Genomic DNA, 18056 nt, shown 5'->3' with positions numbered 1-18056 from the left:
TTCTTATAGGTTACGTACGAGGAGGAGATCGAGCTGAAGATCCACTCCTTCCAGCCCTTGTTGTTCTCGTCAATCTTGGCCTCGACGTCCTCGCAGAAGTACTTGCGGTCGTGGCTGCGGCCGCTCTTGGCGTCGCACAGTATCCGCTTGCGGCACTCGTAGTCGCAGTCCGGCCGCACCGGCGAGTTCTTCCAGTAGTGTCTGCAAGCAGGGAAGAGTACTTTAGAACATCGCAATAACAAATTCTGTAAAAACTCTACAAATTGCTCTTGAATTCTTCTTGAAAATTAATCTATCATGAATTCAGTGTACCCGGGCAGACGGTCATAACTTAATTAATGCCATTTCAATAACAAATACTATTAAAATAACGGAAAGAGTTATGGAATCTTCTTGAAAAATCAATTTTTGCAAAAAAGTTCAATAACATTTTATGTTATCATAACAACATTCGTTATTGGTCTGAACAACAGGGGAATACCATTTTGGTTATGGAAGAATACCGCCAACTGTTATTGGGATGGTCGGATTAGTTGTTAAAATAACAAAACATAATAAAAAATATTTGTTCGAAGAATAACTAAAAATGTTATTAGTCTGTAATTACAATAACAATCAAATAACAAAAAAAAATCATAACGACGAATAACAAATCTTGTTATAAATAACATGCAATGTTCTTGGCCAAAAATTGTCAAAAATTGTTATTCCCAAGTTATTTCCGTCTGTTCGGGTAATCAAGTCACCACATTCAGTATTATCATTACAAAAATTGTTATTGCAATGAAATAATTTTCGGAATGGAGCACTTCCTTTCCATTGCTTTTTCTACAATGTATTTCTTATGGAGCGAACTGTCAAAAACTGCTCGCCTGCGGGTGCTCCATTGATGAATAACACGAATGGAGCACCGGATTCGAGTGGTAGAAATGACAGTTCTCCCATAAGAAAAAAAATAAAAAAAGCAAAATCTGCTCGAATGGAAATGCTCCATTAAATTTTATGTTATTTCAATGGAGCACCCGCAGTCGAGCAGTTTTTGACAGTTCGCTCCATAAGAAATACATTGTAGAAAAAAGCAAAAACTGCTCGAATGGAAATGCTCCATTGCTTACTTTTTCAAAAGTTCAATGGTGGTTTCAAATCAATGGTGTAAGGGGACTATCTATAAACCACGTGAACACTTTTTTGACATCTCAGACCCCTCCCCCCATGGACAACATTCAAGTTATTTTCTGAACATTTCTTTCAGATTCAGTTATTTTCTGAATTTTTTTTTGAACTGTGTTATTTTATCTACTGACAGACAACCTGAGCATTGGGATTATTTTTTTATATTTAAAAAATCTAGGCCAATAACATTTCCTGTTATTTATAACAAGAATTGTTATTCGTCGTCATGTTTTTTTTTTTTGTTATTTGATTGTTATTGTAATAACAGACTAATAACACTTTAAGTTATTCTTCGAACAAATCTTTGTTATTTTAAGTTGGAGGTATTCTTCCATATCAAAAAAATGTCCAATAACAAATTTTGTTATGATAACATAAACTGTTATAAAACTCTTATGCATGTATGGATTTTTCAAGAAAATTCCATAACACTTTCTTTTATTTGAACAATATTTGTTATTGAAATGGCATGAATTTTGTTATTACCGTCTGCCCGGGTAGTTAAACAGATAGGCCAATCGAAGCTGAAAACCAGTTTTTGTATCTGGTAATTATGTAATTTTCACAGGTAAATTCGAGCATCCCAATAACAAGTTATGTTCTTGAAACAACCAAATTTGAACTTAATTCCTCGACCATCAAGACATGCGGATTACTCACTTGTAGTACAGATCGAACAGCTCCTTGTTGTCGGTCATGTTGTTGACGAGCCCGTCCCAGTCGACGGGACGGAGACCCCGCATCGCGTACGCGGCCCGCGTCGAGTACAGCTTGTACCAGATCGGGTAGTCGTACAGGTTGGCCTCCTTCAGGTTCATGATCCACGACTCGTGGTCGACCACCAGCTGCGGGGGTTCAAATGTGAGAACAGGTTGAAATGTCTTGTATTGGGACGCTTACCCTGGTCGTATCCTCGTGGTCACCGTCGACGTAGTAGATCCGATAGCCCGGGTTCAGATCGTAGTACGGCGTTACGGAGGGTCCAATGTACGCGATGCTGGTAGCTCGACCTAAAAACAACACCAATTACAAGTCTGCCACGAAGAAGCTCACAATATCACTCACTCAAATCGTGCGGATCGTAAAACACCTCAAACTCGTCAAAGTGCGTATGGCCAAAGAACTGCGCCACGATTATGCTCTCGTACCGCGACACGATCTTGTAGTAGTTCCGACTCCAGACCTTCAAGCAGTCCGAATGACCCGGAGGAATGTGCCCTATGACGTGGACCTTTTCGTTCGCAAACTCCGCACTCTGCAGCTCGTAGATGAACCACTGAAGCTCGGTAGCCGGGTCGGTGGAGTTCAACAGCAGCCACCAGTTCTTGTTGTTGCAGTAGTTCATGTTCATCGAGATGATCCGGTAGCCGGGTCGGACTAGCACGGAGTAGAAGGCACCTCGGCGGACGGTGTGGGACACGCTCGCGGGCAGCCACCGTCGCCACTGGACGTCCAGTTCGTCGTACAGCCAAGAGATCGACGAGTCGACCTGTTGGACGTACGGCGGAGGGAAGCTGTTGACGGGTGCGGACTCGTGGTTACCGAGCGCCGGGAAGATCGGGATTCCGGGGAACTTTTCCGACATCTGCTTGACGGTGGCCTTCAGGACGTTCAGGTTCTCCTCCTTGGTTTGGTTCCACACGTCGTGCGGCGGGAGGTCACCGGTCCAGATGATAAAGTCGATGTCGGAGTGGGTTTCCGCGATGTGGTTCAGCATGTGATCGACGGTTCGCTGGGGGGTGTCGCAGTGACGGTAGTCTCCCCACTTGCCGGCGGCGCCGTTCGGGGTTGTTGGACGTCCGTTGGTGAGTCGACAGCAGAGGGGTTCGTTACAGTCCGCGTTGGAACCCTCGGCGTAGTACGGGTCGTAGTGGGTATCGGACAGGTGCAGGACCTTGAACACTGGAGCGGCTTCTTTGGGGAGTGGAAGTTCACGGACTTCGGGTTTTGCGACCGGTGGGAAGTCCACTTCCCATTCGTGGTACGGATTGTAGATGTCACCACAAGCGTCGCCGATGATGAAGCTGCAGATCTCATCGGGACCTATGGTCACCCGCTTGAGTACGTAGATGACCTCAACGCCAAACAGCTGACTGACTCCTTCGCAGACCCGAGGCGATTGGATCTTGAGGTTCACACAGTACTGGTAGATGGTCTTGATGATCTCCTCTTTGCTTTTGCCGGATTTGATGTAGTGTTGGAGGAGACCTGCTCCGGCTTTGCATGCCGTACAAGACACCTGGGACATGACGCTGGTCTCCAACTCGAACGCAACCTGCTGCAGGTTGAAGTACTTGATCGTTTTTGTTAACAGCGGTGGTAGATGGGACTCCTCCTTGTTGTACCCGAACAACGTCCGTCCGGTAGCGTTGTTCTTGATCTCCATCAACCGCTTCAGCAGCTTCTCGTCGTGGTTGTTGGAGTCGATCATCTGGTAACTGGTCGGCGGCAGCTGGTGATCGTTGTGTTGATTCTCCAGCAGCGGATGCACACTCCGCGGCACCGTCTGGATGTTCCAGTTGTCCTCCGGCTGTTGCCACTCAACCTGGGCTCGCCGCTGCTGCGGCCCGGATGAGCTGAACACGAAGGGGTGAGCTGAAAGAGATGAACCTTGTTAAACCTGATCGCACGCGCAGATGCCAGGGTCACTTACAGTGAACAAGTCTGAGCAGTTCCATCAGGAACACCAGAACGATCGGAAAGTAGTACTGACTCATGGTGGCTCGCGCTCGGTACTGATGCTGCGATCATGTGCACGGGGACGACCTCCGCCCGATTCAGCCGACGATCTCCACCACTCCACCTGGAAGACAAAGAGCAAAACAGGAAATTTTAGTACCGTGTGCGTAAGAGATGAAGATCGCGCGGGCACGCTTGCGCTTGAAAGTGAAACCAACCAAACTTGATCAAGTCAACTTAAAAGGAGAAAGACGGCGCGGCACTGATGACGTTGATGATCATCACCGTCGCGCAGGGTCGTCAATCAGGAAGGAAAAGATCCGTAACTATGTTGTCGCGCGCGCGCCGGGAAAGTTCCCGCCCCGAAGGGCACGTAATTGAAGAAAAGTGAGTTTTTCCAGCGAACCGACGACGGCGACCTTAATGCCAAACCGGTCGCGTCAACTGTAACACCACACTGTTTATGGAGATCGCGCCGATTTCTCGGAGGCGGTTTCCTGCTCCGCCAGCTTGCGTAATGGCCGCCGGACCGAACTGTGTCACGCGAGCAGATCTCGGCGTTGATGTCGCTGAGGTAACACCGCCGAATTGCGAGTTGTTCTACGCCGCGATCGCAACAATGAAGCATTGTTGACGGATGAGAAGGTTCTTAATTTCCGGCGATTTCTCGGTAGAATGGCATACATTGTCACCAGCGCAGGTGGCACTCGGCAAAAGGCCAAATAATTCCAAGCCCATTACTCAGCACTTGTTCTGGAGAACGTAAATTGTTAGCTGTGGAATTCTCAACAGGCAATTACGCAACGTTCGTCGCGGTTGACCGTTCATCGTAAAGTGCGACATTCTTGGGAACGCGATCGCGCGTACCGCAAGTTTCGTACGTCTGGCCTCAATTTTGATCTCTCTCAATTTTGTGGATCAATCGGTGAAATTTCGTTCTTCCGGTTGAACTCTTTGGCCGAGAGATCAGAAATCGGTCACCGGATGCCCTTGGGCATCAAGATTTGGCGCCATATTTTAGCGCACAAAAAAACTCGTTTCCTTAAAGCAAACCAAGAAGACTATCCGGACCCGTAAGTGGGTCATCGATTAAGAGACCCTCTTTTTCTGATTGCTTCTTCAAGGGAGAAATATGCTGTGTCTTGTGGACGCGGTGTCGTCGTCGCGGAGTGTGTCATTAGCACGGTTCGTGGTCCGCAGAAAAGGGGTTGTCTTGAAGTCGTTGTTGTTGTTGCAAATATGGCCATCATCATCGTTTTTAGCGTGACACATTTATAAGGGGGGAACATTGAGATATGGGGGAGAAGATGACTTCACGAGAAAGCGAAAACAAGTGTTCTTTACACTATTGTTGGAATTGAAAATATGGCATCACTGTATTATGGGAGCATTTATTCAATAACAAATGGTGTCTTAATTCAATACGGTAGATTCATCCATAAAAAAAAACAAACCAAAAAATATCGCTAGCGAGATTCGATCCCGAAACTTTTGACTCAGCAATGCAGCGCCTTTACAGTATCGACCATCACGACTCTGTAATATGAACTGTGTCAATAACAAAAAAACACAATATTTAGCTGATGTTCTTCCGAGGGCAATTTTTAAAATATAATTAAATATATTCAATTTTTCCAACTGTTTTGAAATAACTTGCAAAGAGAGCCTAAACCAGCAATCCGGTTTATCTCAATCAGTTTCAAGTTCCTTTCAAGACCACTTATCACGAGACACGCCGAGGACTTCACCATGACCTGAACCGGCTCTCGGTACTGGAATTACCTAATCCACGTGCGCACGTCGTCGTCGTCGTCATTCGCAACGGTCAAAAGCGACGCATAAAAAGCACTAATTTCTCCCATCATCAAAAGCTTGGACCCCATTCAGAGGTGTCTGGCAGCTTATTTCGTTTTGCCTCTCCTTTGGGTGGGGTCTGACCAAATCAAGAAATGCAACAACAACAGCAAAAAAAGCAAAGACACCCCTCGACATCCTCCCTCCTCCCTAATTGGGACTGACCACCACCTGGGGGCGTCGCGTCGTCAATAAAAAGTAAAAACTGCGCTTGCAACATCGATTATTCATACTTTTACTTCTCACTTCTCACTTCGGTGAGTGAGCTGTTTTGCATGAGAAGGTATGGAAGTGAGAGGTGTGCGCTGTTGCACTGAATTTGATTTTATGCACAACTTGATCCGAAATTACGTTTTTTTTTTCATTTTACCCCTCTTCTGTTTTTATATGAAATTTTAAATGTTAAACAATTAAAATATCCCATCGTTGTATTTTGAATTTCATTTTTGTTTTTTTTACTTATCACAAGAATTTTGACTATTTTATATACCAAGAGATCCAATGATTTTAACAGAAATCATAACAAAAATTTACAGCTAAAATTACAATATTTTATTTCATGCATCTTCGCCAAATATTTCAACCAAAATAAGCAATTTATTGATTTAAAATCTCTTAGATTTTTTTCAATAAAGATTATATTTTTTCATAGAAATAAAAAGAAAAAAATAATACTTTGTACATTTTAAGATAATCTAATTTAACTGCAGCTAAAGAAACTTCTTAACATGGAATTTTATCAAAATTGAAAATGTCTTATTTGTTAATAACAATTCACATTTTGTTTTATTGACATTTTGTCACATGTTTATTATATACGTTTATTCTATTTTGCATTTTTTTTTATTTTTAAGTCTGTTTTGAACTTGTTAATTAACTGCTTTGTTTTACTAATAGAGTACGCTGCCAAAGAAAAATTGAGTAAATTATCAGAAAATTTAAAAAAATCAAATTATTCGCTCTACAGCATTGCCTTGGCGTTCTCGATTGCGAGATTCCTACTCGAAACTAGGTATCCGAAGGCTTGATGAGGCAATTGCAAACCTCTTTTGGCACCTAAGCTTCCACCCACCCCCGGATTCGAACTGACGACCTTTGGATTGTTAGTCCAACTGTCTACCAGCGACTCCACCGAGACAGGACCCAGGGAGACGACTCCTACACCTGGACTGAGCTAACGACCTAACCTTTTTAGGTTAGTCCGGGGCCAACATTTACTTCCCGTCCGACGGAAGGCGTGATCAGACAAATCTCGTCTCGAGAAATGCCACCGGGGCCTTCTGGGATCGAACCCAGGCCGACTGGGTGAGAGGCAACCACGCTTAACCCTACACCGCGGGTCCCGGCGTTTAAAAAATAATTTTCAAACGAGAGGGATTCACGACTTTTTAAAAAAAAAAACACAAATACCCGACTTTTTCCCGATTTTTGCGGATTTTGACGAATTTCCGACTTTTTCCGACTTTCCCGATTTTCCGATTTGAGTGGCCACCCTGTGTCTGCCTGTGTGGATCAATCGGACCGCGCACTGGACTCACAATCCAGAGGTCGCCGGTTCGAATCCCGAGGCGGACGCAAAAATGCTAAGTGTAAATATAGGTATTCGGTGCCCTCTCCCCGTGCCCATAACTTCACACTTAGCAGACCCGGGAGGCGGAGTCTTGTCGCAAAAAGAACGATACACGCCTGTGGATCCGTTGACGAAACCGCAAGGTTTAAGAGGGCCACATTATAAGGTGTTACGTCGAATCCGTTTTTTTAGTGGCCACCCTGTAAAGCTGGGTACCGTAATCTGGGGCGAATCGGGACTACAGTCTGACAGCAGTTTTTAGAGCACTTAAAGCTTTTAAATTTGGTAATAGATGTACACATTTTGGTGGTATGAGTCTGTTCTAACCGAAACCAACCAGAAAAATCAAAATATTGTGCTCCAACATGGTTAAAACTGCTGTCCCAATTCGCCCCATGTATCCCGATTGACCCCAGTTTACGGTACAATATTTACTCTTTTAAACAATTAAAATAAGTAACTTCGCGGTCCTTCTTGACAGCTAGGATCCTCCCTGACAGCTTGTTCCAAGGGGACCATACTGATCCATCGTAAAATGTTGCATTGTATTTTTTTTGCATTACCATGAAAAAAAAAAGATTATAAATAATTTTTAATCGTGTTATTCTGCCATTGCACATAAAAATTGACATAAGGCTTTACTGTCGCTCTAATCTAGTCCGTCCCATATGTAAAAACAGCAAGCCGAGAAAAACGCAAAGCAAACTTGTCCCGCCCATAAGGTTAAGTGTTGGGATTTCATGAAAAAGTCATATTTGCTGCGATTTTCTGGAATAAACTACTACTTTTATTGGTTTTTCTAATAGTACAGATGATTTTGAAACAAACAGCATCATTTACTCAAAATTAACAAAATTACATATGGGACGGACTTGATTTTAGCGGCAGTTTAGGACCATATTTTTTTCGATTCTATTTTTTTTTCATTTTTTATTTCATCGATACATATTTCATGATTTTTTCTTAATTTTACTTTTTAAATAAATAAAAATCAGTTTCTAATCTAGGCTGTGCAATGTTTATTTAAAGTTTTTTGTCACTCGGCTCTGGAGCGAGGGTACGGAGCTCGGAAGGATCGCGGTCAAGAATAGTTGGGCAGAGCGCGTGTGACGGTGCGTGCGTTTAAGATTCTTGACAAAAAAAAAGATTAAAAAATCAAGTTAATTTTTAAGTTTGTCTTTGACCACATTTCAATTGGATGTATGGGCTTACAGATATAAGCTAATAACATTGCTCATATTGATTAAATTAGCTTAAATCGTCAAAAAACGAGTTTTTTTTTTGAAAAGTGGTCAAAGACAATGTTATGAGAAATTGGGCTTTCCGGTAAAAATATTTTCAAGACTGAAAAATCAAGTCATATTGAAATTTCCAAAAACCATCAGAAAACCTATTTATTCAACATTTTTATTTTTAAAACCGCTGTAACTTCACAACGATTGGACTCAGGACAATGGTCAATATTGAGACTTTTATGTAAAATTGTCTGGAAAATCGACTCTCGTGTTCGGTTTTTGAAAATTTTGATGTGTGAGCACGTTTGAAAAATACAGTTTCAGTAAATAATTTTTGTATTTTTTTGGGTGAGTTGCTCCATCCTGCATTTTTGGTGAGTTTTTTTTGCAAAATCTTAAGCTATTTTCACAAAAAAATTGAACGAATAAAAATCGTGGTTTCACCTTCAAATTTGACTTTTAAACTCAAAAATTAAAAAAATCATAAAAGTGGCGTGTTTTTTTCTTTCAGTGTATTTTTTTTCGAAAACCCGTCAAATTTCCTACAAGTTTGTTTTGGACCACAGCAATATTAAAATTACGAAATACAAAAATATTTGAAACACTTACGCCCTTCTCAAATGTCATTTTCGAGTGGAACTGGCTCCATATACACAAACATTGCTTATATAAGCGTAGGATAACATGTCTATAAAGTTTCATTGAAATCGGAGAGGGTCATTGACATGGAATTGCTCCAAAATTAAAAACGTAAAAATAAAAATGTATATAAATAATGGATTCAAAAACTCAAAAAATACAAAAATATGAATACCTAAACACACCTCCGTGTACGCACGAGAGCAAGCAGCAGTCAAGTGCTCAGTGCTCCATCGTTTTTTCGATTTTTTTCGCCGTAGTTTACCGTGATTAGCCGCGAGTTTGCTCCTGCAGCATGCCAAAAGCCGGCCGTGGCCGTGGCAGTTCGAAAAACCCGCGAAGTTCGTCTACCGGCCGTGTGCAAAAAGGTAAACAAACCAACGCCGTGTCGGCCGCCATCGCGCAAAGGAGCGTGAGCGCAGATGGAATCGACAAAAAGTTACTACATCCCGGGTATGTTCCGAGATCACCAGTGCGAACCCGTTCCGGTACTTCCGGTGCCACGACCAGTGGCACATCAACATCCGCCAACATCCCCATCAGGAACGAGTTCCAGATGCTGAGTGACGACGAAGAAAACAACAACACCGACGGTAGCAGCACTACCGACGACGACGACGATGACGGGCGTGCACGGAAAAAAGTGTCGACGCCAAAAAAGAACAATTCTCCAAAGGAACGTAGACCACCTCCAATTTTTGTTTTGGACACGTTGGCGGACGATATTGACGAGTTGCTGGAAGGCCTCGGATATTGTCTGAAAATCGGTAAGTCGTCAGTGCAAGTTTACACATTTGACGAAAAGAACTTCGACCTGGTTGTGGAGAAATTGAAGCGTCAAAACTTCAAGTTTTACACATTCGACCCCGTGCAGAAGACTGCCGTTAAGGTCGTTTTGCAGGGGTACCAAGACCGCCCGATCTCCGACCTCAAGAAGGACCTCTCGGGTGCTGGAATAACGCCGCGTGACATAAAAGTGCTCTCGCGGAAGACAACAGTCACAGGTACACACACATTGTACCTGTTGTACTTCGACCGCGGCACCGTCAAAATTCAAGACCTGCGGCGAACTAAGGCGTTGGACGGGTTTTGGGTAAACTGGCGGTTCTACTCAAAGAACCCGTCGGACGCAGCACAATGCCACCGTTGCCAGAAATTCGGCCACGGCTCGCGGAACTGCAACCTCCCGCCCCGCTGTGTGAAGTGCGGTGAATCACACCTCTCTGAGGCGTGTGCACTGCCGTGCAAAGTGGACTTGGGGGACAAGGCAGAGCAAACGAAGGCGCGCATCAAGTGCGCCAACTGCGGAGGTAACCATACCAGCAACTACCGTGGATGCAGCGCACGGAAAAACTACCTCGAGGAGCAGGAAAAGAGGAAGAAGAAAGCAGCAGCGTCCCACCCTCCTCAGCGAAGTACGAGCGAAACCGTGCCGGCAGCTGGTCATCGTACGGTTCCAGCGAACAACTCAGCGTTCCCTCCTGGATGGGGGCGATCGTTCGCCAGCGTGGTCGCTGCCGGCAGTGGCAATACGGCCCAGCAAGAAGTTACCGGAGAAGATCTCTTTACCCTGCCAGAGTTCTTTGCTCTCGCAGGGGAGATGATGACGCGGTTTCGGACCTGCCGTAACAAGGCGGAGCAATTCCTGGCCCTTGGGGAGCTGATGATCAAGCACATCTATAAAGGATAAAAAACTGTGATCTAGTTCTAAGCTTTTTCTATTTCTATCCCCTTTCCCTTGCAATTTTAGTAAGTTTTTTTTTATTTTTTTCTTACTCTTGGTGACACCTTTATTTACAAGCAATAACTGTTCCAAAATGGATTATGATGTAACACACAGCTGTAAGGAACTCCAAAACTCTGTTATGTACCTCAAAAGAACTTATTGTATCTTGATTATTCACCAATAAAACCGAATTGAGTTGAATTAATTTACAGAAAATCTGGTAATTTTGGAGCATTTTCAAAGTCATACTCTTGGTAAGAGACCATAATTTTGAGAAAAATAAAAATTTTGTGATTCGATTTTCCGGAGTGTTTAGATATTGGCAAGGCCTTTGAATAATCTAGTACGAATTTTATTTAAAGTTTTAAAATCCCCAGATCTCCGAATTTTAAAATTCTAGATTTTTTGTTACTATAAATTTTTGCGTTTGAAATTTTGAATGAATGATTTTTGGATTTCGGTACTTTTTGTTTCTTAAGATTTTTATCTTCAAAATTCCGATTTTGAAATTCATTACATATTTATTTATTTTTATGTTATAAAATGTTATAATATAGAAGTTACTCAAGAATAACAAATATTTTTCTATCAATCTCATGTGTGAACTAGTGATACTCGTTTGGTTTTACATTTATTTCTTAAGCATTATGATTTTTTTTTATAAAGTGATCCGTCACACACTTCCTCGAAATAGCAATAACGAAACGCCAGCGAAAATGGTCGGTTTGGGCAAATTTCAGTTGATGGCTGGAATGACAACATCCAACACAGACAAATGGATGCAGGATATTTTGATCCAGAAATGGTATTCAAAATTTGAGTTGTAACTATTTTAACAAATTTCAGAATCTTGGGAAAAATACAAAGTAAGATGATTTTAGAGTTCTTCGTCCAATATCTCATGAAAATAATCATGGATCGTCATCGAACCGCGACAATTCGTCGGCCTTGAGTCAATCCGTACCGCATGCAACAGCTTAAACCTGAATTTAAAATGAGAAAAGTTTGAAATTTCAACAATGTCTGCATGAATTTCGTAGGTGTTAGGTTCAAAACCTTTTATTTATTTGTGATTCATAATCAGAGGGGGTGAAATTTGTTGTAATTTATGGAAGTTTCCAAAATGTTTTCATTTGACCTGGTTTCAAATTGACGTTAATAAATCTTCACTTTTACACTACAATGTAGTTTCTCGCGAGGTGTAGATTTTATATTTTTAAGTTCGTTAAAACAAACCCTCAATTAACCTTCAAATGCAGCAAATGATTCCCGTATATGCAAAGCATATTTTGGGCAAGAGTGCTTCAACAATGGTTTCGCGCCTGCCATCAAGAGCCGATTAGGTTTAAGTCACGCGATTTGTCCTACACCATTGTAACCGAGTGATGTGTGTACAATCCGGCAACATTTCCAACAGGAAAACTGTTATTTGTGCAGCTCCGACTAATATCAGCCACCACACCAGCAGAGGAGTTTTGCGCGCTAATGGTTAATGGGAGGTTCGTGTCTTGGTAAAAGAGGTAGAGGCAATTAAAATCGCTGCTTCACAGTCGAGTCTCAAACGCGAGCCAGAGTGGACGTGTATCGCACGTCCGTGCAATTCTTCACTTTCTATTGTGAGCCGGTACGACCCAAGGTCGTCATTACTCGTGTTCAAGATGTCAAATTATCGGAAGAACTCACTGGTAATCGATTTCAACGTATTGCCAGTTTCTCCTGATATGGACAAAATAAGAAGATTTCTTACCAAGGACCTGGAACTTGATTTCTCGGCTGTACGCACCTTACAGTGGAATATCTCCAAGAACCAGGTAATCATCGAAGCTACAACACCTAAGCTTGCTTGGAGTGTTGCAAAAAGCCACAACGTTAAGCACTTCATGATCCACCAAAACCAAAAGTACCTGATCCCCATTTTTGTGGAGAACGGTGCCACGGAGGTAAAGGTGCACGATTTGCCTCCTCAAATGCCAAACCACCTGATAGCAGCACATCTTCAACAATATGGCGATGTGCTATCAATCCGGGACGAAGTCTGGAGGGATTTTTTCCCCGGAACTCCGAACGGAGTAAGGGTGGTGCGGATGAGAATCAATAAACCAATTCCATCATTTGAGACCATCGAAAAGGAAACGGCGTACATTTTGTACAGCCACCAAACAAAAACATGCCGCCATTGCTCCCGCAAACTACACACCGGACAAAAATGCTACGAAACGAAAATCCAAAAGAATACCGTCACCGACAATAACGAACGAGATACAGAACAACAAAAGAAGCTGACCGCGAAGCCACGTGGTTCAGCAACAATGGAAGAAAGTGAAAACAAAAAACCAACACCCATCGACACAATCAACGATCACAAAATTCCACAGCAAACACCGAACGATCCCAGAAGACAAACAACTGAAGACGACACACCAGATCTGGACTTCAGCCATCCCGAGAAGAAGAAAATAAAGAAATTCAGTGTTAAATCGTTAAAACCTGGCCCAAAAATGTGTAAATCATAAGAAGCCAAATAAATATTTAAGGAAAAAAAAAAAAAAATAAAATCGCTGCTTGAAAACTGTTGCTAGCTTTGTTGTGGTGGCTTTAGTAAAGGCGCTGCTTCAGTGACTTAAGGTATGTGTGTTTTTAAAATGCATTTCTTCCGATGCCGACGTCGTATACTGTTTTGTCACGAAAACGTGATTGATTTAAACTGCCGGTTGGAACCGTTTAAACTCAATGTCATGACGGTCGTTGTTGTTACCAATCTATTTAAGATTACTTTTGCTCACTATTATATAGTGAACAGCATTAAACATTTATAGAAGCTTAGCTGCAGTCAGTTCTCCAAAATTTCCCCATTCTTCAGTGAGAAAGAAAAAAATCTTGGCCTACAATCGATTTGATAGATTTTCCAATCAACATAATCCTATCATCCGTCAGCCTAATTCAACCTCTCGCAATTAGTTGCATCCGCGGATTCAACTTCCTCAAACCTCAAATAAAAACACGTCTGTCTGTCCAGTAACAAAAACTGTGTTATTGCTTGACGCTTACCAGCTAATTTGGCCGAAAAGAGCCCTTGAGGCGTTTTCGGTCGCACTCCAGACCCGGTCCTGACCACGTAACTCTCTGAGCTCCAATGGGGGGTTCGGCGTGCTGCCGTTACGGTGAACAGCAAAATTAGTGGCTAGACAAATACGAAATTAAACGAGTGGCATCGATTTTTTCAAGTTTTGCCAATTGCTGTTATATAAGTCGAATGTACCTTAACAGTTGACATTCAGCTTTTTATTATATTTTTCCATGATTTGTGAACATTTTACTCGATAAAAGTCCTATTGTTAGCCTAATCACACTTTCACCGTCGTTTAGCATCACTTCCGGGGGCCTGTTGCGGGAATATTTATCTCTCAATTGTTTGGTTCTGTCCAACAACGGCCTGTGTTGTCAGCAACTCTGATGGGCGTTAAGTGCCACAAGCAGACTCCGGGCCAGGAGGATCAAGGAGCTTAAAATATGGGTGAAAGTTTGCGCCAGACTTGAGCCTCTCTATCTCTCTCGAGTGAGGTGAGTCTCCACTGCTGAGTGATGTGATGAAATCCGTCAAAATGTAGTGCTTTTGTTGCTAAAGATGAATAACTTAAAGCTGTCTGGAGATAAGTTTGAAAGTAAAAACATCTGGAAAGATTTGCGGAGGTGAGTTTAAGCAACACTGTAACACTGTTATTTCCTACATTTTAAATAACTGATTAAATAATACCACGTGATGCACGAATCCATAAGTATCACTGCAATAATTCTAGCTGTGAATCATAGGCTTGTTTATGATCTGGCAAGGTGTACAATGCTGTGATTATAGCGAGTTAGATTAAATGCAATAGCGTTGCATCTGAATGTCAACAAGCTGTAATCGCGAACGTCACTCATTGCAATCTTGTTTTGCTAGAATAGCGGCATGGGCAGCCGGTAAGATGGACAGTACTTTATACAGTCTAGACTCGATTATTCGAAAGCATTGGAAAATGTTCACTTCGGATAATCAAATCACGAAAAAAATATTGTCGAGCTTAAGTATGACCCCTAAACTATGCTAAAGTCATTTAGAAATTTATAATCCAAAATGGCGGTCAATATGACGTTGAAGAAACATTGAAAAAACGCATTTTTTAATAGATCTGATAGACCAGGCTGCCGTTTTACGGCGATATGATGTATACGCCATTGGGGTGATTTTGCTGTAGACACGATTTTCTGTTTTTTTTTTCATATTTTCAATTTAAAATGACTAATTTAAGGTCTGCTCTGTAGAAACTGATAAAAAGTACATTAAAAATGTGGCCCCTACAAAATTTCTTGTTTTTTTCTCTACGATTTTAAACCACAAACATCATTTGGCCGAAAAAATAGCAATAAAAAATCACTACTTTTACTTCCCAATGATGTATGTATACATTGCTTGATCAAAGCTGGCTATATTGAATGCAAGTTGAACATCAGAACTCAAACAAGATTGCATGCAAGATTAGCAAGCGCAGTTGAAATAGAATCTAAAAATACCTCGCTATAAATAGCCTGGACGACTGATAGAATTCATCCAATAAGAGATGAGAAGAATTGAAAGCACTCCCATTAGAAATGAGAACACACGAAGAATTCGAACAACAATGCAAACGGTCGTTACCACTCGCCTAGGGTGGCTCCTCAGACCATTCACCTTCCCAAAAACCGTCCAACTCCAAGCGAAACTTACTTGAGGATACCGTGGAGATTTTCCCTTAATACTCTTAAAAAAGTGGAGCATCAACACTTCCCGTCTTCCAATTCCCTTTCCTTGTCCCTGGTGCGCGGTGGAGATGGGAGCGGCCGGCAATGGACGGCTGCCATGGTGGTGAGAATCTGGTTCAGGTGGAATTGGTTCTATTCCCAATTATCGATTCCTAGGCAACTTGGGCTTAGACAATCATCACATCACATGGCGAAAATCCAGTCTGCAATCCGCTAAAATCACCGTCTCCTAGCGAAGCGAAGCTATTTTGACAGCTGAGCGGATCCCTTATTGCATTGTCCACGTGGATACTTTAAGGGGGAGGGGGAGGGTATTAGGGAGCGTTCTTTTATTACGTAACGCAGTTGGGGGGAGGGGGGTTGGATGCCGTGTTACGCTCCATACATTTTTTTTTTTAAATTTGTATGGAAATTTTGTCACGAGGGGGAGGAGGGGGTCTAAAAATCCGATTTTTTGCGTTACGCAATAAAAGAACGCTCCCTTAGCGATTGTCTACGCTCCATAAACACATTTTTTGCATGAACAATTGTCCGCAAGGGAGGTGGGTGGGTTTAGAATTTTCAAAAAAGTATATACGTGGATGTGGATAAGGTGTCATCCATTAAGTACGTCACATTGAAATCAGCCAAAATTTACTCCACCCCCCTTTGTCACGATTTCCCTATGTTTTTAACACGCAATGTCACGCTTACTCAAAACCCCCCTCTTCCCACAGAACGTGACGTACTTTATGGATGACGCCTATTGGACGTCCTCTTAAGAATTAAATCAAAATAATGTAATAAAATATTGCCAAGTCTTGACTTGGTTTCAAAACCTTAAATCAACATTTAAACAGAATTGAATTTTACTTCTAGCAATTCTCAATGTATACATACATCATGATGAATAAAATTGGCGTATACATCATTGTTTGTTTGCTTAATAAAATGGGCCCCAGAGCAGTTTTTTGAAAAATTCTTTCGTCAGGAGGTAGCTTTTAAGATTCTTTATCAGACTGTACAATAAAATTGAAAATGTCCAAAATGGCGTATACATCATATCGCCATAAAACGGCAGAGGGGTGCCCAACCTTTTGGCCCTGCGGGCCAGATCTGATGTTTCTGAAGCAGTGGCCGAAACTAATATTTGATAAAAGTTGAAGAAGTTAACACATTTTTGTTTAATTATAAAAAATAAATAAAAGAACTAGTGTTGCAAATAAGATTCCTAAATCTTGATTTTATGAATGAAAAACAAGGATAACATTCAAAAATGAGTTTATTTGAGTTATTCTAATTTTTGTTTGTTTAATAGTATAGTTGTTGTTTTTAACGATTGCAAATTTTTATTAAAAAAAACTTTCAAATTTCAATGGTCGTTGCAATTTTTGAAGTTTAATTTCCTCAACACCAAGATATAAAAAATCAATGAGACATGATAAAATTTATTCAAACGAAATTTGGATTCAAATATCCCTTTTTAAAAACAAACTTTTTTTTGCGTTTTTGTGCACCTTTATTCAAATATTTTAAAAAAAATTTTAAAATGATTTTAAACACAAGCTAAATTTAAAAAGTCCACAAAAAAAATATGCATCAATTCGTTATTTTCCAAAATCAAGGTTTATGCAAAAATATATTTTTGCTCTCTTATTTCATGCCCCATTGAGACATTATTTTTATATTTTTAAAATATTGGCAGCGATCTAGCTTTTGCTAGACTTATTTATTTAAGCTAGCTTTTGCTTACTTATTTATTTAAAAATATAGAAAATAGAAAAAAAAAACTTCGATTTGAAGTAAACACAGTAAAAACCGAAAGAAACTTAATTGTAGTGTCTTTTTGTACATTTTTGGACAACAATCCAAGTTTTTTCATAAATTTCACAATTTTTGCGAAATGGATTATTTTGTTTTCTTGCAAAATTTTTCAGTTTGGAAATATCGATGTAGAAATTATAAGAATTTAATTCAAACATAAAAAATTTTGTTATAATATTACAAAATTTGGTCTTAAGATTATTTTTTTGATTCAGACAATCAATTTATTTATTTAATATTTTATGAACAGCCTTAAGGGCCGGTCATAGAATTATTTTGAAAAGCCGTCGCGGGCCGGATGAAATGGCTTCAAGGGTCGGAAACGGCCCACGGGCCGGACGATGGGCAGGCCTGTGATAGGCAATCAAATCAAATAATATGGGGTAACAGAACTCGAATGTAATCTTAAAAACAAGAAAAAGTAAAAACCAAAATAGAAAAAACAAAACATTTTTTTTATCGTGATTCGATTATTTGAAGTCCTGTACAAACCTACGGATAATCGAACCTCGGATAATCGAAACTTCGGAAACTTCGAGTCTAGACTGTATATAATACGACAGCTATGAGTGCAATTCGTATATATATATATTGGCTA

The 18056-nt window shown here is 41.1% G+C and overlaps 1 protein-coding gene across 7 annotated transcripts in view; it reads right to left on the bottom strand.

The window, feature by feature from the left end:
• The window catches only part of LOC120416814 (sphingomyelin phosphodiesterase), a 31496-nt gene that overhangs the window by 1111 nt on the left and 12329 nt on the right, over positions 1-18056 (bottom strand). For all 7 annotated transcript variants that reach the window (XR_005605393.2, XM_039578690.2, XM_039578691.2 and 4 more), the window contains 5 exons: positions 3827-3976; positions 2239-3768; positions 2074-2183; positions 1834-2018; positions 19-201 (listed from right to left, as the gene is read on the bottom strand). Coding sequence is in view for 6 of the 7 variants with exons in the window: in XM_039578690.2 (XP_039434624.1) it covers positions 19-201; positions 1834-2018; positions 2074-2183; positions 2239-3768; positions 3827-3890 (2072 nt within the window). In the remaining variant the exon portion in view is untranslated. The remainder of the gene's footprint in view (positions 1-18; positions 202-1833; positions 2019-2073; positions 2184-2238; positions 3769-3826; positions 3977-18056) is intronic.

Source organism: Culex pipiens, chromosome 2 (genome assembly GCF_016801865.2).
Source record: "Culex pipiens pallens isolate TS chromosome 2, TS_CPP_V2, whole genome shotgun sequence".
In the NCBI taxonomy this organism is placed as follows: Eukaryota; Metazoa; Arthropoda; class Insecta; order Diptera; family Culicidae; genus Culex; species Culex pipiens.
This window is presented reverse-complemented; position numbering and strand designations above follow the sequence as displayed.